Source organism: Sebastes umbrosus, chromosome 1, assembly GCF_015220745.1.
Source record: "Sebastes umbrosus isolate fSebUmb1 chromosome 1, fSebUmb1.pri, whole genome shotgun sequence".
NCBI lineage: Eukaryota > Metazoa > Chordata > Actinopteri > Perciformes > Sebastidae > Sebastes > Sebastes umbrosus.
In genome coordinates this window covers 13,163,363-13,189,303 of record NC_051269.1, presented here as the reverse complement: position 1 = coordinate 13,189,303, position 25,941 = coordinate 13,163,363, and the positions used below count along the sequence as shown (strand labels likewise).

General features: G+C 39.2%; 2 protein-coding genes across 2 annotated transcripts; both read right to left on the bottom strand.

The window, feature by feature from the left end:
* Positions 1-1,039: 1,039 nt before the first annotated feature.
* LOC119490329 (protein shisa-5-like) lies at positions 1,040-5,401 on the bottom strand. The gene is made up of 5 exons (XM_037773660.1): positions 5,242-5,401; positions 4,808-4,964; positions 4,014-4,189; positions 3,374-3,526; positions 1,040-1,805 (listed from the first exon to the last, which is right to left on the bottom strand). Exons 1-5 carry the CDS (start codon positions 5,306-5,308, stop codon positions 1,672-1,674), a joined length of 687 nt encoding a protein of 228 aa, XP_037629588.1. The 5' UTR covers positions 5,309-5,401; the 3' UTR covers positions 1,040-1,671.
* Positions 5,402-7,490: 2,089 nt separating this feature from the next.
* Positions 7,491-23,044, bottom strand: LOC119490996 (protein shisa-5-like). The gene is made up of 5 exons (XM_037774553.1): positions 22,816-23,044; positions 19,968-20,106; positions 19,313-19,452; positions 11,012-11,296; positions 7,491-9,725 (listed from the first exon to the last, which is right to left on the bottom strand). Exons 1-5 carry the CDS (start codon positions 22,883-22,885, stop codon positions 9,559-9,561), a joined length of 801 nt encoding a protein of 266 aa, XP_037630481.1. The 5' UTR covers positions 22,886-23,044; the 3' UTR covers positions 7,491-9,558.
* Positions 23,045-25,941: the final 2,897 nt, after the last annotated feature.

The following is a 25,941-nucleotide window of genomic DNA, read 5'->3' as shown; positions in this document are numbered from 1 at the left end:
AGGATCAGCAGTGATTCATGGAGAGACCTCCGTCTGGTCAGCTAACATTAATGCCAAGCAGCTGAAATATAGAGTGATATTGTGGTTTTAGCTGACGTGTGTCGCCTCACTGTTTTGAGTGATGCTCGTTCAGGTATATTTAGAGCGAGCAAGCGCGAGCCCGACGCTGACTTTCGTTGATTTCACGGCCACAGGTGTCGCTGTTAAGAAGCATTTCTGAAAGTTACAAATAGTCCCTTTAAAAAGGTTTACACTTGAATAGTAATTCCTGATAATTTTGGAGATTTTTGTACAAAAATGCTAGTGTACGATTTTGATGAATTAATTATTTTATTTAATTATAATGATAAATATCAATTCAGTAAATGTATATCCATGTATTTATTTGTTACATTTTGTTCTACAAAGTTAGGAAAGCAATGTTTGAGTCAAGCCTGACGTTGCCTTACACATAAAAAAATTATACCAGACCCAATCACTTCCACACAGTGAGGCATACAGAGTATTAATTAAACACTGGTATCAGATCGGTACTCGGTATCGGCCGATACCCAAAGCCCAGGTATCGCTATCGGGACTGAAAAAGTCGGATCCCTATTAAAAATGATTGTAAATGTATTAAAAGGAAAAGCAGCAAAACCCTCACAGGAGGAATCATGAAATAGTTTTGCATGAAAAATGAATTATCAAAATAATTGGCAATTAGTTTTCTGTCTAATCATTTCAGCTGTATTTGTAAATAAGGTTTTATTTACCTTTACATGTAACTTCAGACCAATTAGAGAGTTGAAACCTTTCTATTGTACCCGCCTTATAGTTTATAGTCTTCAATCATCCCTAAAAGTTTGTGTATATCAAGTTGTTAAAATACAGCAAATGTGATTTCAATGTCATAATGTGACAAAACAGAGTCACAGGTTTATTGTCTTGCATGTAAAACAATATGCTTGATAACACGAGTCGGTAGCTCCAGCATGCAGCATACAGTGTCCCACTGTTACCCCCTTCCATACAAAATAAAAGCAGGGCAGAGTCGACCTCTAGTGGCAGTTAGAGTTTATTAAAAAAAAAAACATTTTCAATAAAGTGCCTCATATTGAAGGAAAATCCCAAAACTCCTCAGTTAAGAATAAACAAAGTCTGAGCGCAAAGATTTAAGTAAATTTGTTTAGAAAATGTGAATGACTGAATTTTTAATAAATACAGAATTCTCAGAATAAATATCCCCTTAACTGCTGTGCCCATGCTTAAGGTATTTGTATTTTTCTCATAATATTTTTGTTTTTTATTTCTTTTCTCTCTGAAATGTGTGTTTTGATACTTGTATTTATCTTCTGAGACACATTTTTCAACATTCAACTCTTTCATTTAAAAGTGGCCATATTTTAAAATTGGATAAATTGCTAAACAAATGGCCATTACTGAAGCTATTATTCATAAACTTTCACCCATAAAAAAGCAGCTGAAATCTATAGCAATACATTTTAGTAGTTTAAATTGTGGACACATTAGAAAAATATAGATTTCCTAAGATATATTTGAATTGACATCCTGCAAAGGATGGTTCCCACTGTACCGACACAATGTCATCCACACATTTCACATTCCCATGAGAATGGTGCAACCAGGGTTTTCAAACATGCAGTGCTTTGGTCCAGCAAGCTGTCCGGTTTAAGGGTGTCCGGTATAAGAGGGGTTGTAGGGCGTTGCATAAGGCTGACCCGGGTAGGGCATCATCGGCTGACCCGGGTAGGGTCCCATCGGCGGCCCTGCAGGGTATCCACCTGGTGCAGGATTGGCTGGATCTAAAAAGACAAAAACACATTATTTGGTTTGTTGTTACTGAAAAAAATTGTGTTGCTTTCCCAATTATTCTTTTTTCTAAATAAGATGTTGGCCTGTAACAATAATCATGAAAGGACAATGCTGGTGTTATTCTTTATTTTGTTACAGTCAACATTTCCAATGACAAGTCTTCCCTATCCGGTCTGTTTTTAGCAAACACTCCATCAGGAGCTCTAGGTCACCAGGAGGTGCTCTTGTGAGTTTTTACAGCTGCAGGTCAGTATGTGTGAGACAGACTCAAATGTTCATGGTATAGGAAGGAACATGTCTCCCAGTACAAAGGTGTGGCTCCTGTGTGGGAGAGGCTGCTCATTCCAAAAAGTGATTTTCCCCCTTTCTGTATTACCATTTCAATGTTTTCTTTAAACGATATGCTCAATGTTACTACTTTTAATAATTTTCAGTTTACTTTCTGAGAAATTATCTGTGCGTTCCAATACCCATACTATTATACTATTTAGTATGCCAGAAAAAGATTTAGTATGTCCCAATACATAGTACGTCAAATGCCGTAGGCCAAAACACCAGGATGTCCTACTACATCTGGTCGTATATTGCAGTATGCAAGCCAGCAGGCTTTTCTGGCTATTCAGACCCACCATCCTCCGCACAGTGGATATATGAGCAAGAAGGTCAAAGTTCAAGGCGCAATGCTATGATGAAGTAGTATGTCCTAATTGCATGCATACTGCATGCAGCAGTACGTACTTTGTAAGGGCAGATGCAGTATGTACTGTACAGTATGCAATTTGGAGCGTAGCCTAGGTTTTGTCCGTCAATTTGGCATGATGGACAAGTCTAAATACTACAATACCCATGAGCCTCGGCTGCCATTGCCTGTAAGAGGAGCAAAATCAGAGTGGTAGGGAATCCAAAATGCTTCATCATTGCAGATGTAAACAAAACGCAGTGTCATAGTATCTGAATTCACCCTAAATTGACCCAGAAATGAAAAGTGAACTGTTTTACTGTTATGTTATGTTATGTTATGTTATGTTATGTAAAATAAATAAATAAATTGACTATGTTTCTTGTCAAAATGCACACTTGGAGTCCGGTTAACTTCTACCATAACTTGTACCTTTGACATTTTATCAAAGAACCAGACATTTTTGCAACTCTGCTGGTTTTGGACAACAATGGAGCTCCATAGCACAGAGGATTAAGAAGCTTTAGGTACGCACATAATACTTATTAGTAAGATCAGTTCATTGTTAGTTTTGGTCTTTTTATCTGACTTGTTGACTGTAAATAATATAGAATATCAACAGACTTATTTATTTCAAAAATCTTATTGCTGTCAGTAAGTAAGAAACAACACTGATTTGTTAATGGGAATCAGATGACAACCATTTAAATATATAAATACTGTATCTGTAAATCAAAGTACAAACTGATACATATATACAGGTGGATTAGTTTGGTCAATAGGAGACGTCAAAAAGCCTGCTACACCTGTATACTCTCTGGGTTCAGTGGAAAATGTACGAGTCACTGCTTAGTTTGTGAATGTCATGAAATGACTCACTGTATGATGGTGGTGCTGTAGGCATTGGCTGGCCTCCGAATCCAGGATCGACAGGTACGGGCTGGTAGCCTGGGTGAGACGGCTGATATCCGGGGGCTGCTGGGGGTTGTGGGAATGGCTGCTGGGGCCCGTTGATTACGGTGGTGTTCGGAGCTAGAGGTAAAGTCATAGACTGAGTTTTGTTTGAAAATAAAGTAGGCCTGCCAATTCTCACACAAACTGTGACACAACAATGAAACAAGATCAAGTTTTTGTTTGAAGGAAAGGTTCGACATGTTGGAAAATATGCTATTCGCCTTCTTGCTGAGAGTTGGTTGGCTCCTCTAAAGCTCACTAATTAACACATTGTATCTTGTTTTTTATGGGCTTTGTTATGTGCCAGATATTTGTTTGATGAAAACCAATTGCCAGGCAACAAGTGGCGATACTAGGAAGTTACTGGCTGCCTGGCAACTGGTGCAGACCAGCAAGAATCTGGCACATAACCGCCAGTAAAACAGTGATTTGATGTTGAATACAGAATAAACAAACAAGATACAATATGTTAGTGAGTTAGTAATCGCTTGCATATACAATATAGTACAAAGTTTTAGACTTTGTTGCCTGCACAAAATAAACAGAAACCAAAGATGTGTCCTACTGTGGGATCCTCGGTTGCCTCCTTTTCGACACTTCTTGTAGATCAAGCAGCAAGGAGCAAAACAGCAGATGATGAGACCCACGCAGATGATAATGGGAAAAATAGACCCTAAGATGCTTCCAAGAAGTGTACCCAGTTTGCTTTTTTTGTCGTTGTCATTGTTAGTAGTAGTAGGCCTGGGGCGGAAGACACAGAAAAAAGGCATTTTAATTTCATCTTCTAAAATGCTGATTTTGTTATATACTGTAACTGTACTTTTTTTTTTTTTTTTTAAAAGAGAACCTATTATGCTTATTTTCAGGTGTATACTTGTATTTGTGGGTTTCTACTAGAACATGTGTGAATGCTTTAATGTTCAAAAACGCTTTACTTTTCTCATACTGGCTGTGCTGCAGCACCTCTTTTCACCCTCTGTCTGAAACGCTCTGTTTGAGCTGCTGCCCCGCAAAGCCCAGTCTGCTCTGATTGGTCAGCCGGCCCACTGTTGTGATTAGTCAACCGAACCAAACTCTTTGGACTCCCCTCCAGCTCCGCTCTCTCTAGTTTTGTTTGAGGGCGTGCCAAACTAGCCGCTAGGCAAAGTGTGTTACTTGGTGACGTCACCACATTACGCAAGAAAAGGCGGGACTTCAATCAAGGCATTTCAGGCAGTTCATTTGGCGTGGACTTTGGGCTTTGTAACTTTGCAGACTTTTAACATGCACAAAAAAACTATATAACACACTAACGGAAAGGGGAAAAACACAAAAGCATAATAGGTCCCCTTTAAACACAGGTTCAAAACAGGTTCACACCTCTCAGCACAGCGTCTTTGTGCATCTAGAGTTAGCCGGTACTTCCTGTCACTGCAGCAGGATCTTCTCGCACAGGTTCCACAGCAGAACTGAGGGCCACATGTCTGAGCTGGATGGGTTCGACCACTTGTGTCTATGAAGGCGCCACAGAAATCGTCTGTAACATGTAAAACACAGGGTTGTGGTGAAGAGTTGTGAGGGCGAGAAATTAAGCAGTTACAGTATAACATACAGCTAAACTAAACATACATGTACATACAAGCTCAAAACAAGTGTCACTGAGAAGTAAAATCAAAGTTATGAAACTGTGGCACCTGATAATTACCTGATTTAACTTGACTGAGTCATATCGGTTGCATTATGTGATGTCTGCATATGACTGAGGAAGTCCTAAGATCCTATACTTGTAGAAAAAACAACAAAATTGAACTCACCCGAGGCAACCGGGAGCAGGATCACCCACAGGACACACACAACGCTGGACAAAACCCTTGAAACCATAACTACTATGATGTAGTGCGATAAGGAAATGACTGTGACTCTGAAGTCTAACTACTGTTTCAACCTGTCTGTCTGTCCCACCCTAAATCAAGTAGCCCAACAGCATTCCTCAGAACGTGACAAGGACTTGCAGCTCAATGAAACATTTCTGCAAAAGGGAGTCCTGCATATAAACAAATGTTGTTTGGTTGTGATTCTTAGTGCGGCTACTTTTCTTATTATGCGAGCTGGCCAAGACGGCAGCATACAAACTGTGTTACAACACTAAATACAATGCAGACAAACAACAGGCCAAGCTTTTAAATGTTGTAAAAATGTTTGTTTTTTTGCACACTGGCTATGATTCACCTTCCTTAAGCTGCACAAATTAAGTAAAATGTATTTTTTTTTACATGAATTCCCTGTATGGTAATAAAGGAAACCCTTGAAATTGAAACCAGCGCCTAACTCAGGCCACTGGTAGTATACTTTAGCTTCTTAAGTTCAGTTTATTTAGCTGTGGAGTTAAGCAATACTGTATGTGCAAAAAAAGTCAACTCCACCCAAATTTGCTCTGAACCAGTAGGTTGTTTCCTGCCTCCACCCACTCTTCCTTGAACAGTCTGTTGACACTTTGGCACTTTACACATTTCCCAACTTCCCCCTCCACGCCCTCAGTAAATGTAAAACAAAATAATAATAATTTTACTTAATTTTACTAAAACATATGTTTAGTGGTTACCTCAACATGGACTAGCAGGCCTAAGAAGCCACTTCATATATACATTTAGGGCCATTTGCATGTTGTACCTAACTTTTCAAAATTAAACTTAATTTTCAGCACTGTATCTAATAACACATACTGTATGTTTAACTATTAAAAATGTGTAATGGTAAAGCTCAGGCTATTTTATTTATTTTTTTCATGGATTTTCTAAATGTAAGATGGTTCATATAGTAACATGACTGAGGTTTTAGCACAGCATTAGCAAATATATTAAATGCAGCCACATGGCATCAATACTAATAGCATTAGCACCTCCTAGTGGTTTACCAAAACTCTTAAAAAGAAAAACATAACATCTACGAAATCATTTAGGTAACAGGACTAAATGTTGAGATTGACATTCTCAGTCATACTTATAATATGATCAAAAATACAGAAAAGAAGAGTGAGATGACTCTTCACATGACTTTCAGGAAACTCAAATGATACCACTTCCTGTTGATCATGTGACTTGTGTAATGTCCCACATTTTTAGAGGGGGGAATAATGTATTAATGTAACAGGACTGAGTGAAAACATGAGGACATGAGGACTAAAATGTGTATTTTAACTTAACATATTGTGAATTTCCAATGAGAAAATGTATTTGTGTGTCTAAATTAGAAATAGTCACACAATAATAATAATAATAAAAAAAAACATTTCTGAAGGATTTTAATCATTATATTTCATGGTGAAGTGATGTAGAGAGTGGGGACAGGTATAACATATTATTTTATTACTATTTTATCAGTCTTCTAGGTAGTTTTTTATTAAGGTTTTACATAATATATCTTCAGATTGCAATAAGAATAAAATGCAGGACACTTTGCTTGATGATATAATGTATTATTAAGATACTTTTCATGCATATTTATGCAGGTAATGTCATGGTTGTCAGGTTAGCTCATTCAAATTTGTGAAAAACGAAAATGTTACAGGTGTGTTCTGTTCTTATTCTTGGCTAAGGCTCTGCAGGATAATTAAACTCACCCTCTTCACACACTTGTATTTCTTCAGTTTTTATTTTTAGCCATGCTAGTCCAGACTATCTCATAAACTATTGGATGGATTGCCATGAAATTTGGTGAAGACATTCATGTTCCCCTCGGGGTGAATTTTAATAGCTCTCATTATCCTCTAACTTTAATTTAACACCATCATCACCAGCCCAAGCACGGTCTCACAGAGCAGCTGGCATGGCTGTTCAGACTTGTTATCTGAGGGTCTAAAGAAGGTGTCATATATTGGACAGCTTGTAAAGCCACTCAGGGATAAATTGAGCTACGTAAATTACATTGATATATGTTTTGCCTTAGTCTTGTTATGTATTCACTTATTTAGTAATTTGTAGTTTCGTGGAGTTGTTAAGCGTAGACACAAGTGTACTTTGAGTTATTTTCTTCTATTCTGAAAATTCAATAACTCAAAGTTGGGGCAAAACAGAAAATATATATTTTATTGAACTCTGCAGAGGAAGTGGTGGGTTTTTAACAAAATAAAAGTAATGTACATATATTGTCAAAGTATAGCATCAATGACTATTATTCTTGGATGAGAAACAGATGGAACAAGAGTAAATCTCTGCTGGTTTGTCTTTCATAAAGAACACAGATGGCTATAATCCACACACACAAACACTCAAACCAAAGTCATTTTGAAGAAACAACACTGGCCAAAGGACTGAAATCACAGGCAGAACACATTTATAAAGACAGATTTCACAATAAGGGCAAGCCTACAAGGAAGTACACAAATCACGAATCGCTTGGTCGATGTAAGAACGCATGCACATTCCTCACAAATTAACTTTTTTTTTTGTAAATTACAAAGATATGTGAGGACATCGGGCCTTTTATTAGCTGGTGTGTCTCACGTCAGCTGGTAAAATAAAATAAGCCACAGCATGGATGTGATTGAAGGGTCAGTCTGAACGCTGTAACCGTGATACTAAAATGGAATATATTAGGTACTATGTTCTTTGACCTAAAGAGAGGAAGCTGAAAAATCAGGGTGGCTAAAAATATGACTCGTCACATGAGCTGTGACTGTACTTCTACTTCTCCAGGGTCAGCTGGTTCATAAGAAAAAAAGGTCACTTTAGCAAAACTGTTTTCAAGTCATTTCAGTCAGCAGAGAGCAGAGGTGACAAAGCAGAGCAAGGAAGGCGCATTGGTTTAGTTTTTAGATAAAACACAAACACAACAGACTACTTATACTGCTATGCTGGGGCAGTCTAATAAAGGCAATGGTGAGGACACTTTCCAGAAAGAAAATGGACTGGACAGGGGAAATAACACAATACTGAATAAATTAAAAAAAAGATGACCTTTAAAGATTCATAACATGCACAGTTCGGAACTAAAATTGAAAGGCTGCATATTGCAAAATAATGTGGCCTGTTGAAATAACAAGTTACACAACGCTATGTGAAACAGACAAATCAAACGTGCGTGAAAAACTAGAAAATGTGGTTTTAAATTGTTGTAAATTGCATGCACACTTAAGTTTGATAAAAGTAATGTGGCTAAGAAGGCACAATTGTTTGCTGCATTTTTGTAAGTATAATATTTTTTGTGGATGTTTGGTTGATAAAAAAGAAAAAAAAAAAAAATTCTTTTGGTTATTTCATTCAAAGCTGCCGATGCATTTCTGCTCACTTACGCGTTGTAACATGAAAACAATGAATGAAAACAACCTGAGCAAAAAAGGAGAAATAAAACTTTGTGTACACGAACACACAAAACTTTCCCTGTGAACGAGGCTTCTTCTGTTCAACTGACGTGATGAACGTTCCCTTTTGCTGGAGGGTTAAAATTAGACCCTTTTTCCTGAACATCGTTAGTCAACTAACTGACAATGGCATGCTTCCTGTCCATGATAAATCCTCAAGTGAGACGTACAACACACTTTGAATTTGTTCCCAAGTAACACATATAAAGCATTATAAAGTACATGAAAAAAAAAAAGGTTGAAATCACTTTATCGGTCTGAAATAAATTGGCAGAAAGCAATGAGATTAAAAAATCAAAACTCCTCCAAAGTTTGACCACTGAGTCTGACTGCTATCACTGTAGACGGTGAAGGAAGAGGTCGGGCAGGTTCGGCCGGCGGGGACTAGGAGGGACGTGTTGAGGCATGTTCACAAGGCTGGAAAATGCCAAAGCACTCAGTGGTTTTATGTGTAATTTACCAAGATGACCAAGAAGGAGCCACTAAGAAATATATAAAAAACAATCTCACCACTTGTATATTGTAAGTCCATGCAATGCGAGCCGAGAGGTATCAACATTTTCACTTGGCAACTCTTTCGACAGAACAGATGCACTACAATGGTTTCAAATGTGTCATAACATTCTCATATTTCACCACCAAAAGACATGAATCAAGACGCTCAGAGACAATTTGCATCTTCTGATTCAGATTACAAAAATTTCCAGTTCTGCCAAGTTCGAAAAATGTTGCAGCACGTTTAAAGTGGCTAAGAGCGTGGCACTGCGGTCCATTATCCAGTAAAATCCGGGTTGAATGCTGGCTGGGCTGAGTAGTCTGTGTGTGGGACTGGACCTTTGGGCTGCGGCTGGACAGGAGGCTGCATAGGGTACGGTGGCTGGCCGGGGCCGAACGCAGCCTGGCTGTAAGGCATCGCGCCGGGAGGGAAGCCAGGGCCGGCTGCACACAGAAAGAAAAACATGGCATGAACATGACACCACAACTTCAGTTCCGTCAAACAAAGTAACCACAAACGTTTCATTTCCTATTTTACAAAACACAGATATGACCCAACTTTATACCAGCAGGTGTTATTCCCCCTCCACTGCAGCTATTCTGAAGCAACAAAATTGCATTACGTGTTGTTGTTTTTTTAAAGTTACAGTGTCTGGGTGCTTTTCTATAGTATGCTGGGTGTTTCACTATGTAGTCATCAACTTTATTTCTGTCCATTTCCTAATGATCCTTTTTAGAAACGTACCTTACCTATATTCGCCCTGTTTGAAACGGTCTGTTTTAGCGCCTGTCTCTTTAAGAACCCCTCCCGAAAAAAAAAGAAGAGAAGTGAAAAATATGGTGCACCTTTCCAAAGGTAGTTCTCACGCCAGGGGACAAGGAGCCAAATCTGAATGGCTTGTTGAATCACATGTTTTCTGATCTAAGCAGCCCACAATAACTGACTGGGTTGTCTTATTTCACAGTTTGTGGGTTGGTAGGCACTCCAGATATCCAAATGTATGTGCACAAGCACTGGAAAAAGGGAGATTTTCATAATATGTCCCCGTTAAAAAGGTGGTTATCATTAAAGGTGAGCTGGTTCATTAAAGGTGCAGTTTTAATTTTGAGACCTGATTTTGATTTAGTTATAGTTGTTTGACAAAAATGTTTATTAGTTTTAGTCAAATTTTAGTAATTTCGATTTTTGTTAGTTTTAGTCTAATCCAGTTTATCATTCCCAAGTTATGGATGTTTGAAAAGAGAAAAATGTATTACATTTCCTCTAAGGCTGCCCCCTCTCAGTTGATTAGTTAACTAATCAATTGTTTTGGTCTTAGACAACTAAGATTTCTTTAGTCGATTAGTCATTTTTTAAACTTTCTTCATGCTGAATGACTTATTGCCAAGAAACTTATGAGCACATCTCTGATAAACACAAGATTTAAAGTGGTGCTTTTGGGGGATTATTTGTGGAGAAACAAAGTTTCACAGATCTGTTGATTAAATCAACTAATCTATTAGTAATTAAAAAATCGTACAAGTGTTAGTCAACTAAGAATACCTTCAGTCGAGGACAGCTCTGATTTTCTCATAGTTCTCATTTTCAAAGGCTACTTTTTTGCTAGCGTCTAGTCGACAAATATTTCCGGAGTTTGCTGACTAAATGAATACTGGTAGGGTGTTATAAAGGGAAGTTGTACAATCCCAACTGTAACTCTTTGTCTAGGTTATTAAAAATCCACACTCACTGGCTTCCTGATATGTTGGTGGCGGTCCTGCGGTGAACTGTTGTCCATGGTAGGCTGATGTTGGCATGGGCTGAGCTCCGTAGCCCTGAGGCATGGGTTGAGCTGGGTAGCCCTGAATCATGGGTTGAGCTCCATAAACCGGCTGCACCGGTACGGGCTGGTAGGTAGGTTGATACTGGCCCCCCTGGTAGGACTGAGGCTGCCTAGCTGTTGCGGCTGGCTGCTGGGGGTACTGCTGAGGAGCGGTGGTGACCACTGTGGTGTGGGTGGAGGTAGCTATCACAGCTGGAAGCAAACAACACAGAAACAGATGAGAAATACAGATAATATAAGCTAGGCAGGGGGTTAGTTTCAGTTGAAGTGGAGGGATACAACCATGCTGAATAGGGGTGGGGGAAAAAAAAAAATCGATACAGAATAGTATCACGATATTTTGCGTGGCAATATTGCATCAATACACAGACGTCAAGTATCGATCTTTTATCATGTAAACTATTAACCGCTTAACAAGCCGACGGACGCTAATCTGTCTTTCAGGCGTCGTAGCGGGTTCAGTCTCAGTCAACCATGTCATGTTTGCTTGTCGGGAAGAACGCTAAATTACACTAAATTTTGGCGAGGAAAAACTGGCATGGCCATTTTACCTCAAGATATGCGAATGAAAACTCTGAGATGAACAGTGTGAAAACTGTATCTTATTAGATAAAACAGATGTTGACAAACTGCATTTGAATTTGAAAAAAAGACAATAAATCACAATATATCTTATTGCAATACTCAGCATATCGCAAAATGTTTAACATCACAGAAAGATCATATTGTGACTTAAGTATCGTGATAATAACGTGTGGGCCTCTGGTGATTCCCACCCCTAATGCTGAACAATGAACAAAATAAAGGACTAAACTAAAACTAGCTTCGACCAACAATATCTAGTTTGGTCTGAGCCTTTTGTTTGATTTTCTGCTGGTTAACGTGGTAAATGAAATCACTGAGGCTGACATATAAACTAACAGCAGCAAAAACTAACCCAAATATATGCAGCATGTACGTCACAAGGTTAACCCTACATTCATTTTCAGAGCATAACCACCACCACCACCACCAGACTAAGAAATACACTTACATAATAGAAAGAACAAAGCATTACAACATTTAAACAAAAGGAAGTTCATGTTTCATACAAAGGAGACATTCGTGTGATCCACAAATATGCAGCGAGATTTAACTCAGACCATCACTTCTGTTTTTATCCACTGTGCAAACTGGGCAGTGACTGAAAAAAGGCGGACTGAAAAAACGCCCATAAAGTCAATAAGCTTCTATAAATGTTCCTGTTGCATGAATGCTACTTCATTTGGTGTCACAAGATAATGATGCATTTTACACAGGAGGGGGATACAGGGACTCAAGGGTTTTTTTAAACTAGTGTTTTAGTACAGTTTCATTTACACTCTAAAATCCCTCTAAACACTTTCCTCTGACTATCCAGCTGCCAAAATCCAAATAAAAATGTTTACACATTCATTGTTTATTACCTTGTCACACAAATTGAGCTTTATGAGCAGAAGTGTGGGCTTTATGGACTTTCTTTGCTGAGTTATAGACGTCTCTTTCCCAATGTAAGTCTATGGGAAAAAGCGATTTTGGGCCCAATGGCATCAAGAGACGGACAAAAAAGTTGTAGTACCGCCTTTTGGCCACTACGAAAATTGGCATCAACCACCAGCGCTCTTCCTGGGGGCTTGGCCCTATATTATTGGTTGTGGTTGTTGAGGCCGTATGCAGCCTGAAAGGAAGACCTGCAGACAGCACTCAGGACTGAAAATAGCACACCTACAGTGCATGTTTTTCAGGTTACACAAGTCGTAATTCACAATAATTTTATTCTTAGTAAATATGGTCATAAAAGGAGACTAGAATTGAACATAAGGCAGTAAAGGACGGTGCTAGTTAAGAAGACAAGTTCTCTATCAGGAAACTAAACATGACTTGGTTAGTGCGTTAGCAATATATAGATGTACACAGCTTTTGAAAAACAACTTCATCATGATTTGTTACTTGCTAGACTGTTATAAATATATATAAATACAGAAGGGGAGCAGGGAGTAAACGTTAAGTGAAATCGACAGCACTGTTTAAAAAACAAAACCCCCTGAGGGAAGAAAGATGTGTGTGTCAGTCACTCCCCCACCATGTTTTTTTTTTCCTAACTGAGTGGGTGTAATCATGACCACTTCCTGTAAATGACGTGGGATGGTCTTAAGTTTTCCCCACTGTGGTTGTCGTGGAAACAATGAGTCACACGAGGTGGAGCTCTGACATTCCTGGAAGTGATCCCAACATGCATCAGCCCGAGTTGGGGAATCCACATTCCTACTTGTGTTTTAGCCTACCGCTCTCTCTCTCTGTCTCTGCCAGAGCTTCGTCACGGCGTGGCAAAACCAGAACAAGCTGGCTGAAAAGACCAAACTGACAGGTAGACTGTCAGAGTGTGTACTACTTACAACGGTGTACATGCTCGAGTGTCAACACAAATACACATGTATAGGAATTCATTTAGAGAAGCGGGTTAAAGGTTGGACACGAATAGATAAGTGATATCCAATCTGAGTACTGGGGAGAGAAGAGAACAATAGAATAAATCTAGCAGCAAAAAATACTGATTTGGAGGACTCAAGAGACTGGAGCTAAATCCACCCTGTTGTAATGGAAAACAGAGGATGCAGGATGCCTGTTTCTGACTGCACAAAGCTCATAACAAATAAGTCGTGGGAATTCACATGCCAAAGATTTTTTAATGTTTTTTTAACGATTTTTTTTATGTGCTTTCTTACTTCGTTTGTAAAGGTGTCTATCCTCACCACCAAACTGAAAATATAAACAAATATTCAGCCCAATTTATATTGTGTCTATTTTAGTTTTTACTTTCCTTCCTTCCAATATGGTTGTCTCAGTATCAACCCATTTTTTTGTACTTTTTCTCTTAGGTATTAATTAGTGTCGCACAACTCGTGTTTCAGACAGACAAAAAAAACTAATTTAACCTTAAATCATAATGCCATAATCTGAATGAATTTGGAGTTTAAATACGATACCGAAACTCATTAAAATATAATACATAACCGAGACAAACTTAATGCAAAAATAATATTCTGTTAATTATACATGGCTTGCCAATTTAGATTTTAGTTCTTTAAATTTTGAGATTTTTGTTTGGCACAACAGCAACACAATTTGTTGTGCAGGTTGCTGTTCAGTATCAACTACTGTAGGGTATAATATTTTCTCGTTACATCTCCATGACTGTCACATCCCCCTGTTATAGAGAGGCGAAGTCCCGCCCCTTCCGGTGGACCCCATGGGACCTTATTTCGGAAAAAATATGAACGGTAATCAACGTTGCTCATGCGAGTACATCCAAGTACGAAACACACACAGGCATCGTAGCTTCATAGAAAGAGACGTCACTTACGCGACTTTTGGGTGTGTCGTCTTTCTAATGACGTATTTTCACAGTCTGATACTTCAAACGATTTGCAATAAACTGCGACTTTCTTCACTTGCAAAATTATATTTTAAATTGACAAAAATCATATGTGTGATTCATGTGGCAATTCAAACGGGATCAAAAAAGTATTTCATTCATTTATTCATATTTTTTTTCAAAGTAAGGTCGCATGGTGGTCCTCCGGAAGGGGCGGGGCTTCGCCTCTCTATATTAATCATGTACCGCTTTTTTTTTTTTAGTATTTAACTTCATGTTAAACTATTCCCTCTTCATTTCTGTCCAAGTACAGGTCTGCTCTGGTGACAAGTTATGTTTAACAGCTGCACTATTAATAGTTTCTAATTGTTTCCCGTCATCTTACACCCCCAATGACTCCGCTAAACTTGTTATCTTTCTGTCTGCTAATTTCCGACAGCAGGACCTGAAAATCTGCGGTGTGTAATTCTTGTTTTTCACTCTTTGGCGACATTTTTGTAAATGAGACTTCCCCACACAGGGAGCGGAACAGGTAGCCTTATATGGCAATTTTAGGGGCGTGGATTATGCTAATGATCAAATCTCACATCTACCCACCTCCTCATCAACAGGTGGTATTCATAACGCTGAAACAAGCAATTTACGACAAGTTTGTCCAGTTTGGTGAATCTGCAAACCTCATAAAAACAGTAAGAGAGGTTCAGGATAAAATGTTCATGCATGAGGCCCATTGTTTATGTTTGTTTGTCTCACTGTAAGATTACTCAAGACCTTTAGTCATGAATGAAACTTGGTGGACAGAGGCCAAGAAAGAATTCATAAATTTTTTTCATGATCTGGATTGGAGATGTAGATGGGACTGTGCAAGACAGAGGCTTGGTTGCATACCCTGTTGGGGTGTTTCCAAGATCATAAAACTACTTGCTTGCTTACTTACTTTTGAGTGCTTACAGTTAATGATGGGGGGCTTTCGCTCATGAAGACTGGTTGAGTTTGTTTCTGACGTCGTGTCTCAAAAACCTTAAAGTCTTGTGGGAACACGACAACTGCAGCAGTTAAACCTCAGTGTGTGCTGCTCAGAGGCACACAGTATACCTGCATATAAAGCAACGAGGACGCAGACCACAATTCTGTGGCAGGAATATGAAAATAGAGTCTGTGTGTGATGTATCCGTGCCAGAGACAGCAGGCAAGCACAGACAGCTTATATTTACACTTGGTCTGTCAAAGTTAACGCGATAACGCTTTAACGTAAATTAACTTTAACGCCACTAATTTCCTAAACGCATTAACACAACTTGTGATTTTTAGGTTGTAGCGGCCTCAGTTTTAAAGCTAGAGTGAATATAGCAACATATGAAACTATAAAACCAAAAGAATCCACTGGAACCAACCATGTCATACAAGCTTGTCGCCAAAGAGGTGAAATAACGTTCCAAAGTAACGCTACATTTTCGCGAGGAAAACTTTCATTGCCATTTTCAAAGGGGTCCCTTGACCTCTGACCTCCAGATATGTAAATGAAAATGGGTTCTATGGGTACCCACGAGTCTCCCCTTTACAGGCATGCCGACTTTATGATAATCACATGCAGTTTTAGAGAAGTCATAGTCAAGTCAGCACACTGACACACTGACAGCTGTTGTTGCCTGTTGGGCTTCAGTTTGCCATGTTATGATTTGAGCATATTTTTTATGCTAAATGCAGTACCTATGAGGGTTTCTGGACAATATTTGTCATTGTTTTGTGTTGTTAATCGATTTCCAATAATAAATATATACATATATTTGCATAAAGCAGCATATTTTCCCACTCCCATGTTGATAAGAGTATTAAATACTTGACAAATTTCCCTTTAAGGTTAATTTTGAACAAAAAAAAAAGTGTGATTAATCATGGACAATCATGCAATTAAATACTAAATAAAATACATCGATTGACAGCCCTAATTTACACCTAACATTTATTGTTCACTTTGATTTTAGTGGAAATGATGTAAAGATGAACGTTACTGTAATGTGAGGTAAATAAAACTATATGAAGTACTTACAGACTTACTATGTTAATAGTAGAGACAACAAAAAAAGTTAAGTTAAAAATAAGTTAATCTAAATTATATTAGGATCTAAAGACTGAGGCTGGCGATATTAAAAAAAAAAACAGGTAAATAAAAAGTTTAATTTTTTTTAAAAGGGCAAAGATTTTCCTTCAACAACTGGGCACTATAGTTTTTAGCAAATGTTAGTCAAACAGGAGTAAATAGTGTATTTGTTGGGGATTATTTTTAGTCACAGGTTTGGTGCACTATTTATGGCAGCAGGATATATACGCATGTGTGATTGACACAAAATAAACTACAGTGCCCATATTTCTGGTAATTAAGAAACCTGTTACTCCCTGCAATGCTGTGGCGCATGCCTGTGTGTTAATCACAGAGGGATAAGATATATATATATACTGTATATGTGTGTGTGTGTGTGTGTGTGTGTGTGTAAGTATGTATGTAAGTGGGATTTGTCGACTCGACAATAACAAAAATATAGAATATCACCGGACTTATCCTTTAATAACAATAATTTGATTAAATTTGATTAATATCAAAGAGTCCCATAAAGCTGTTTTAAAGTGTCTTAAAGCTGGATAAAATGAGAAAATGAACAGGCCCTCTTGTAAAACAGCAGTATTAATTCAGTTAGGGTGTGATCTTTCCATTAATGGAACTACAGTAGTGTTCAAGTTTGGCCTGAACTCCAAACAGCTATTATCACAGATGACAACACTGGGTCATTAACCTGCGGGATACACGGCTCGGCACAGACGATCATTAAAAAGCCAAGTGGAAACCTGCACAGCATGCAGAATGATGACAAATACAAATATCAGGAACTCCACAGCTCAGGACAGAGTTTACTTCCCTCAATAAACTACCTCTTTGTAACCGTCGTCAGTGTCGCATATGACTTTGGGAACGTTCTGTGTCTCAATGTCTGTGTTATTAGTCAGACTCAGTCACTGCAGTAATAAAAGTCATGTGGTGTGTGGGCCAACAGACCTCAAATCAGTCCCCTCAAGTTCTGTTTTCAAAACTAGACAGAAATACTCCAACACACTGGAAACCAAAAGTCTGACTTCTTCATTCAAACAAGCACACCAAAAATTCAGACACTGCATTGTACCTAAGTTGAGAAGCTGCCAACAGACAGCAACTCAAAAATGTTGTTCCTTGTTGGTTGTGTGCAGGAAACCTACACATGCAGCTACATGTCCCATTTGAGAAGTAGAAACCAGTGAATCTCTGCTGTCATGCAGACTGGCATGGCCATTTTCAGAGGGGTCCTTTGACCTCTGACCTCAAGATATGTGAATGTAAATGGGTTCTATGGGTACCCACGAGTCTCCCCTTTACAGACATGCCCACTTTATGATAATCACATGCAGTTTGGGGCAAGTCATAGTCAAGTCAGCACACTGACACACTGACAGCTGTTGTTGCCTGTTGGGCTTGAGTTTGTCATGTTATGATTTGAGCTATTTTTTTATGCTAAATGCAGTACCTGTGACGGTTTCTGGACAACATTTGTCATTGTTTTGTGTTGTGAATTGATTTCCAAAAATAAATATACAGTATATAGTACATATATTTGCATAAACAAGCATATTTGTCCACTCCCATGTTGAAAAGAGTATGAAATACATGACAAATCTCTCTTTATGATACATTTTGAACAGATAAAAAATGTGTGATTAATCATTAATTAATCATCATTAATCATGGACAATCGCGATTAATTGCGATTGAATATTTTAATTGATTGACAGCCCTAATAAAAATGTATGACATGTGGTTGGTTACAGATTTATCTTCAACCACAGGACTGAACCAATGTCTCTGAATCATATCACTACCAGTTTGAGAGTGGGCGCTATGGATAAAATTTGCTATTTAAGTATCTGTATTTTCATATTGTGATATCATTATATAGTAAATTTTCTGATAAATCAATTGAGAAACTGTTAACGGATAAATAGCCAGATGGGAACATCTGCTTTGGCTAATCCAGTGAATTAAATACCTTACGGATCTAGGTACTTCAGGGAATTGATGCAATTACTTTCACTTTCCTTTTGCCTATTTAAGTTTCTGTTCATCTGAAACACTTGTTAACACCCTTCTGTGTTAACCTGTGTTTACCTGTTCATGTAGTTCCAGGATGTAAACTTATAAGGATTTAGCTGGTGAACTAGTAAACAATACAAAACTTATATTGTCTGCTGGTATATTGTAACATCGCCCAATCCTGCTACCAGTCACTCATACCACCTGATCACTAAAAATGCAAAACTACTCCTTTAAGATCTTTCTGTAACCTGGCAGTTAATTTAGTTAACAACGTTGGACCGTCCACATACTGTAAGATGGCAGCAAAATTACATCTTTCTTACGTCCTTCTACAGAAAAGGAAGATGAGGCTTTGCTGATTTAAAAAAAAAAAAAGTTTAAATGTTTCCTAATTAGTGGTCATTTTGAGAGGTTTTCTATTGCTTAAGATATGGCAACTAAAAATGGAGACTAAAATGAGGTGTCAGTGTCTCACTGATACACAAATGTTTGCATACACATTATGTCGCCTACTCCTTTAAGTCTGCCAAATCAATACATCCCACCACGGCCTGTTTCGAGCTCCTGAAACATTGGCAGTTGTACATATCAAGGCGGACGAACTCGTGGCCAAAGAACGAGCCGCCAGTTCTGCATCTGAAAAGCATCACCAACAACAAAACACAGATTTAATTGCTAGTGGAGGGCTACTTACGTCTTGGCTTGCGGCACATGTTGTACAGGCAGCAGCAGGGACAGACACAGCAGCAGATGAAGATGAGCAAAATGACAACGAAGCCACCAATACCAAGGATCATGGGCAATGGAGAGGCATCGAAGTGATAGTTATCTCCACTAAAGAAGAAACAAAGAAAAAAATCATACAAAACAATATTTATGTTGCCATTACCTTACTGGTACAGAATAGTAGACAAAAAAGCTGAATGATGTCAATCCTTTAACACTTATAACACTAATGATAGTAAACGTTATCCCCTGTGCAATGATCACAACTGGAAACATAAATGCATAAATAATATAATAATTACATAAATAATACATAAATACTGAATATTTCCCAGTTTTGTTAAATCCCCTTCCCTGTTTTCTTTGCCGATTAAATTAACATCAGGCATGTAAGCTAAACATATATTTCATGAATCTGTTGTGTCAAAGGAGACTTCTGCTGCTGCAAGTTGCAATTGAGTCACATATTAGCTTCATGCCGGTGGTCGTGCACAGGAAGACACTACTTCCTGTTGCTTGACTGCATGATCATTGCAGAAATTGCTGCAACGACACAGGGACAAAGAGAAACTGTAGTTAAAGGCCATTTATCATACAGTATATTATAGAATATAATGGAATACCAGTCATCTTGTTTATCCTCAGTAAACCGCAGGAAACTATTCGTACAGCAGTATCTGTAGTCGCAGGAACCACAGCAAAATCCAGTAGAGCATATCTTGGATGATCCATAAGAAGAGGCTTGACAGTTGTTGTCCCTTGCTGTAACAGAGACAGAGAGCAGAGAAGGGCAGGAAAGGTTAGCCTCGCTACCACTGAAGACAAAGCTGTAGTGGTGATGAGGTGCCAGAGAATGGCACACATATGCCTCAACCCACTTAAAAAAAGACATCAGTGCTAATTTTAGGAGTTCATATATTAGTTTGATAGTCTAGAACAACCCAATAAAACTGAAACAAATAGTCCATTAATGGACAGAATTTTTTTACAGGAAGCTATTTCTATAATCGACTAGTTGTTTTGGTAATTTGTCAACCAAAATTGTCAAACATTTTATACTTCTATCTTCTCCAATGAGAGGATTTTCTGATTTTCTTTGGTTAACGGTTAAACAGTTAATTAGGAAAATCCCTAATGTCATACTAGCTTGTCACCAAGGAAACAACACTCCAAACTTACACTAAATTTTGACGAGGAAAAACTGGCATGTCCATTTTCAAAGGGGTCCCTTGACCTCTGACCTCAAGATATGTGAATGTAAATGGGTTCCATGGGTACCCACGAGTCTCCCCTTTACTGACATGTCCACTTTATGATAATCACATGCAGTTTGGGGCAAGTCATAGACAAGTCAGCACACTGACACACTGACAGCTGTTGTTGCCTGTTGGGCTTGAGTTTACCATGTTATGATTTGAGCTATTTTTTATGCTAAATGCAGTACCTGTGAGGGTTTCTGGACAATATTTGTCATTGTTTTGTGTTGTTAATTGATTTCCAAAAATACATATACAGTGTACAGTAAATATATTTGCATAAACAAGCATATTTGTCCACTCCCATGTTGAAAAGAGAATGAAATACTCGACAAATCTCTCTTTAAGATTAATTGTGATTGAATATTTTAATTGATTGACAGCCCTAATAAAAATGTATGAGATGTGGATGGTTACAGATTTATCTTCATCCACAGGATTGAACCAATGTCTCTGAATCATATCACTACCAGTTTGAGAGTGGGCGCTATGGATACAATCTGCTATTTAAGTATCTGTATTTTAATATTGTGATGTCATTATATAGTAAATTTAGATTTTCTGATTTTCTTTATCATACAACTGATTATCTTTTGGTTTTGAACAAAGAAAAAATGTGGATATGTCACCTTAGGCCCTGGGAGATTGTAATGGGCGTTTTACACTATTTTCCTGACATTTTATAGACATAATCATCAGTTGGTAATGACGATAATATTAAGTTGCAGCCCTACAATCTAATTAATATGTGTAATGCAGTCTAATACAACAGTTCTGCAACAAATCCTACATTCATGAAGGTTATTATGTTCATTTATTTTGTTGAAACTGTATAGACAGGTGTTTATTCAACTTTATGTTCATTGTATTGTGTTAAAGGGACTGTTTGTAACTTTTTACACGTATAAATCTACCGGGTCGGGATCCCATGCGTGCATATCGCTCGCAAATGCGCGCTCGCATATCGCGCTTGCATATCGCGCGCTCGTATATGCGCATATCGCGCGCTCGCATATCGCGCGCTCGCATATCGCGCGCTCGTATATGCGCATATCGCGCTCGCATATGCGCGCTCGACGTCTCCGCTCCTCTGCCTGCTTGCCTTCACCCACACAACGCGTGCGTTCTCGCTGTCTCGCTCCACCTCTAGGCGTGCATGTGCGCTCACTCCACACTGCAGAAGAGTTAGTAGCTCTGAGAATATCTAGTGAATGTACAGCGGACGTTTGTGCAGAAATAACTGCTGCAGCTCCTCCAGACCAACAGAGGTTTCCCGTGTCTTGTGAAGTGACGGGGCTCTGCAGCGAGAAACGTTATCGTCTCCGACCGGGTGCCGGTGTCTCCCTCCACCACGGTTGGGAGGCTGAAGCAGGAAAAGCCAACACTTGGATCAGCATTGTTTCATGGAGAGACCTTCGTCTGGTCAGCTAACATTACTGCCAAGCAGCTGAAATATAGAGTGATATTGTGGTTTTAGCTGACGTGTGTCGCCTCACTGTTTTGAGCGATGCTCGTTCATGTCTGTTTAGAGCGAGCACAGGCGCGAGCCCGACTCTGACCTTCGTTGACTTAACGGCCACAGGTGTCGCTGTTAACAAGCATTTCTGAAAGTTACAAATAGTCCCTTTAAACTGATAATATTTTGTCCACCTTTATTTATATCATTGAGGGAAAATTTGTCAGAGCTGTCCATCTTCACAAATACTGCAATAGATTATGATTCATGTTAAGACAGAACATTATTTATATGTAAAATGATCAGATTGGGCCATATTGACCACTAGCTATAGCTACAGCTACTACAGCTACAGCTATAGTAGCTATGGCTATAGTAGCTATGGCTACAGGAACTAGCACAGCCTTGACAACGGCCAGTTGACGCGTTAAATCTGTCCGTGTGTTGTTGACCTTCATTAAACCATAAAATCAGATGAACCGGGTCCGGTTGATTCACCTATTACCGTTAGCAAGATAGAGACAAGCTCCCGTTACAATGTTAATACACCGTTTGAACAATAAACGGTAACGTTGACTCTCCGTTACTGCCGTCACTGACAGCGCCCCCCGGATGACTGTGGTCGTTTTGTAGCCTCGGTTTCTGTTTAGCCCCGGTTTCCTTCTAGCTAACTGAGCTAACACGCAGTCAAATAAACAATACAAGAGGACAAAGAAGACAAATAAGCAGAGATTAGAGTTTAAAACAAAGTAAACTTACCGGATACAGCAGGGAGCTGGACCACGTATAGAGCCAACACAACAACAACAGAGAGCAGGCCTGACGCCATGGCTACTAGACTCTCCGGACGCAGACAGGCAGACAGAGGAGTGTTAGTGAGGCTGCTCTCTCTCGCGCTCCGGAGGAGGACTGAGGACCGACACACTGAGCCGAGCTGAGCCGCTCATCCTCCAGACACACGGTGCTGCGTCACACTGACGAAGACCCGCCCATGTTCCGGTAATGGTTGGTTATTTACACCCTTGTTCTTTATATATATATACTTATATATGTTTAAACACTATTACAAACATGCTGTACATAAAGTAACAGAAGAGGAGGAGGAGGAGAAGAAGGAGGAGGAGGAGAAGGAGGAGGAGGAGGAGAAGAAGAAGGAGGAGAAGGAGAAGGAGAAGGAGGAGAAGGAGGAGGAGGAGGAGAAGAAGGAGGAGAAGGAGAAGGAGGAGAAGAAGGAGGAGAAGGAGGAGGAGGAGGAGAAGAAGAAGGAGGAGAAGGAGAAGGAGAAGGAGGAGGAGGAGGAGGAGGAGAAGAATAAGGAGGAGAAGGAGAAGGAGGAGAAGAAGGAGGAGGAGGAGAAGGAGGAGGAGAAGAAGGAGGAGAAGGAGGAGGAGAAGAAGAAGGAGGAGAAGGAGGAGGAGAAGAAGAAGGAGGAGAAGAAGAAGGAGGAGGAGAAGGAGGAGAAGAAGAAGAAGGAGGAGGAGAAGGAGAAGAAGGAGAAGGAGAAGGAGGAGAAAAAGTAGAAGGAGGAGAAGGAGAAGGAGGATGAGGAGGAGGAGGAGGAGGACAATAAGTAGGAGGAGGAGGGGGAGGCGGAGAAGGAGGAGGAGAAGTAGAAGGAGGAGAAGGAGAAGGAGAAGGAGGAGAAGGAGGAGGAGAAGTAGAAGGAGGAGAAGGAGAAGGAGAAGGAGGAGAAGGAGGAGGAGGAGGAGAAGAAGAAGGAGGAGGAGAAGGAGAAGGAGGAGGAGGAGAAGAAGAAGGAGGAGAAGGAGAAGGAGGAGGAGAAGGAGGAGAAGGAGGAGGAGGAGAAGAAGAAGGAGGAGAAGAAGAAGGAGGAGGAGAAGGAGAAGGAGAAGAAGGAGGAGAAGGAGGAGGAGGAGAAGAAGGAGAAAAAGTAGAAGGAGGAGAAGGAGAAGGAGGATGAGGAGGAGGAGGACAATAAGTAGGAGGAGGAGGGGGAGACGGAGAAGGAGAAGGATGAGAAGGAGGAGAAGGAGAAGAAGGAGAAGTAGAAGGAGGAGAAGGAGAAGGAGGAGAACAAGTAGAAGGAGGAGAAGAAGAAGAAGTAGGAGGAGGAGGAGGAGGACAAAAAGTAGGAGGAGGAGGGGGGGAGAAGGAGAAGGATGAGAAGGAGGAGAAGGAGAAGAAGGAGGAGGAGGAGGAGAAGAAGGAGGAGGAGAAGGAGGAGGAGAAGAAGAAGGAGGAGAAGGAGGAGAAGGAGAAGAAGGAGGAGAAGGAGAAGGAGGAGAAGAAGAAGGAGGAGAAGAAGGAGGAGAAGGAGAAGGAGGAGAAGAAGAAGGAGGAGAAGGAGAAGAAGAAGGAGAAGGAGGAGAAGAAGAAGGAGGACAAGGAGGAGAAGGAGAAGGAGGAGAAGGAGAAGGAGGAGAACAAGTAGAAGGAGGAGAAGGAGAAGGAGGAGAAGAAGAAGAAGTAGGAGGAGGAGGAGGGGGAGACAGAGAAGGAGAAGGATGAGAAGGAGGAGAAGGAGAAGAAGAAGGAGGAGGAGGAGGAGGAGGAGAAGAAGAAGAACAAGATGAAGAAGAAGTAGAAGCAGAAGAAGAAAAAGAAGATGAAGAAGATGAAGTAGAAGAGGGAGGAGGAGGAGGAAGATGAAGAAGAAGATGAAGAAGAAGAAGTAAAAGAAGGAGGAGGAGGAGGAGAAGAAGAAGAAGAAGATGAAGATGAAGAAGATGTAGAAGCAGAAGAAGAAGAAGAAGAAGTAGAAGGAGGAGGAGGAGAAGAAGAAGAAGATGAAGATGAAGAAGATGTAGAAGCAGAAGAAGAAGAAGAAGAAGTAGAAGGAGGAGGAGGAGAAGAAGAAGAAGATGAAGATGAAGAAGATGTAGAAGCAGAAGAAGAAGAAGCATAAGAAGAAGAAGAAGATGAAGAAGATGTAGAAGCAGAAGAAGAAGAAGAAGTAGAAGGAGGAGGAGGAGAAGAAGATGAAGATGAAGAAGATGTAGAAGCAGAAGCAGAAGAAGAAGAAGCATAAGAAGAAGAAGAAGAAGAAGTAGAAGGAGGAGGAGGAGAAGAAGAAGAAGAAGAAGATGAAGAAGATGCAGAAGCAGAAACAGAAGAAGAAGAAGAAGAAGAAGAAGATGATGAAGAAGAAGATGATGAAGAAGAAGTAGATGAAGAAGAAGTTTTTTTTAATACTTTATTTCAAAAGTTCATCACAGTAGATTCATATACATGTTCAGATTTTTCATCACGATTCTACAAATATATTTTACAGTATACAAATATTCTAAAAATAAAATAAATTATACAATAAATAAAATGTAAAGAAAGGAAAAGATGAATAAAACAAAATAAAATACACAAACAAAAAACAATCAGGGTCTGTTAAACAATTGGAATAAATTTAAATGTCTAAACAATTTAATAGTTTTAGCCAATTTAGATTTTTTTAGTTTTAAGTTATCAATCAGTGTGTAATATGTTTTAAAATCAATATCTTTAAAAATAAAAAGGAGGGTATTCTTTTAAGCCATATCATTTTATGTATATAATATTTTGCTAAGATAATAATCAAATTAATTATGTAAATCTCATCTGCCGAAAAACTGGAATTGTTAACAACGAGTAATAGCTCAATCTTTGTTAGTATGATATCTTTTTCAAAATGTTTTGAAAGGTTCTTCTATAAATTAAACCAAAAAGAAGTGGCATGAAAACAATCTACAAACACATGTTCAATAGTTTCCCCTTCACAACTGCATCACACAAGTGCATCTATTCTTATCAGTTGCAAAGAACTTGCACATATTAGCTTTGGCAGGGTTTGGAATATTTGGAATTATATATTTATGAGGTAACAGAAATATAGTGTCCTATTGTTTTCTATTGAAATATAGCCACCTGTAATTACATATGGGAGAAGTAATA

Bases quoted from the DNA above. Each gene is read 5' to 3' on its own strand.
- LOC119490329 (XM_037773660.1), bottom strand. From the start codon at position 5,308: ATGGTTTCAAGGGTTTTGTCCAGCGTTGTGTGTGTCCTGTGGGTGATC. The intron at 4,190-4,807 runs GTGTGAACCTGT...CTTCCGCCCCAG, and splicing joins CAAAGACGCTGTGCTGAGAG to GCCTACTACTACTAACAATG. The intron at 3,527-4,013 runs GTAGGACACATC...CTTTACCTCTAG, and splicing joins AGGCAACCGAGGATCCCACA to CTCCGAACACCACCGTAATC.
- LOC119490996 (XM_037774553.1), bottom strand. From the start codon at position 22,885: ATGGCGTCAGGCCTGCTCTCTGTTGTTGTTGTGTTGGCTCTATACGTG. The intron at 20,107-22,815 runs GTAAGTTTACTT...TCTCTGTTACAG, and splicing joins CCAGCTCCCTGCTGTATCCG to CAAGGGACAACAACTGTCAA. The intron at 11,297-19,312 runs GTAAGTAGCCCT...GTTTGCTTCCAG, and splicing joins CATGTGCCGCAAGCCAAGAC to CTGTGATAGCTACCTCCACC.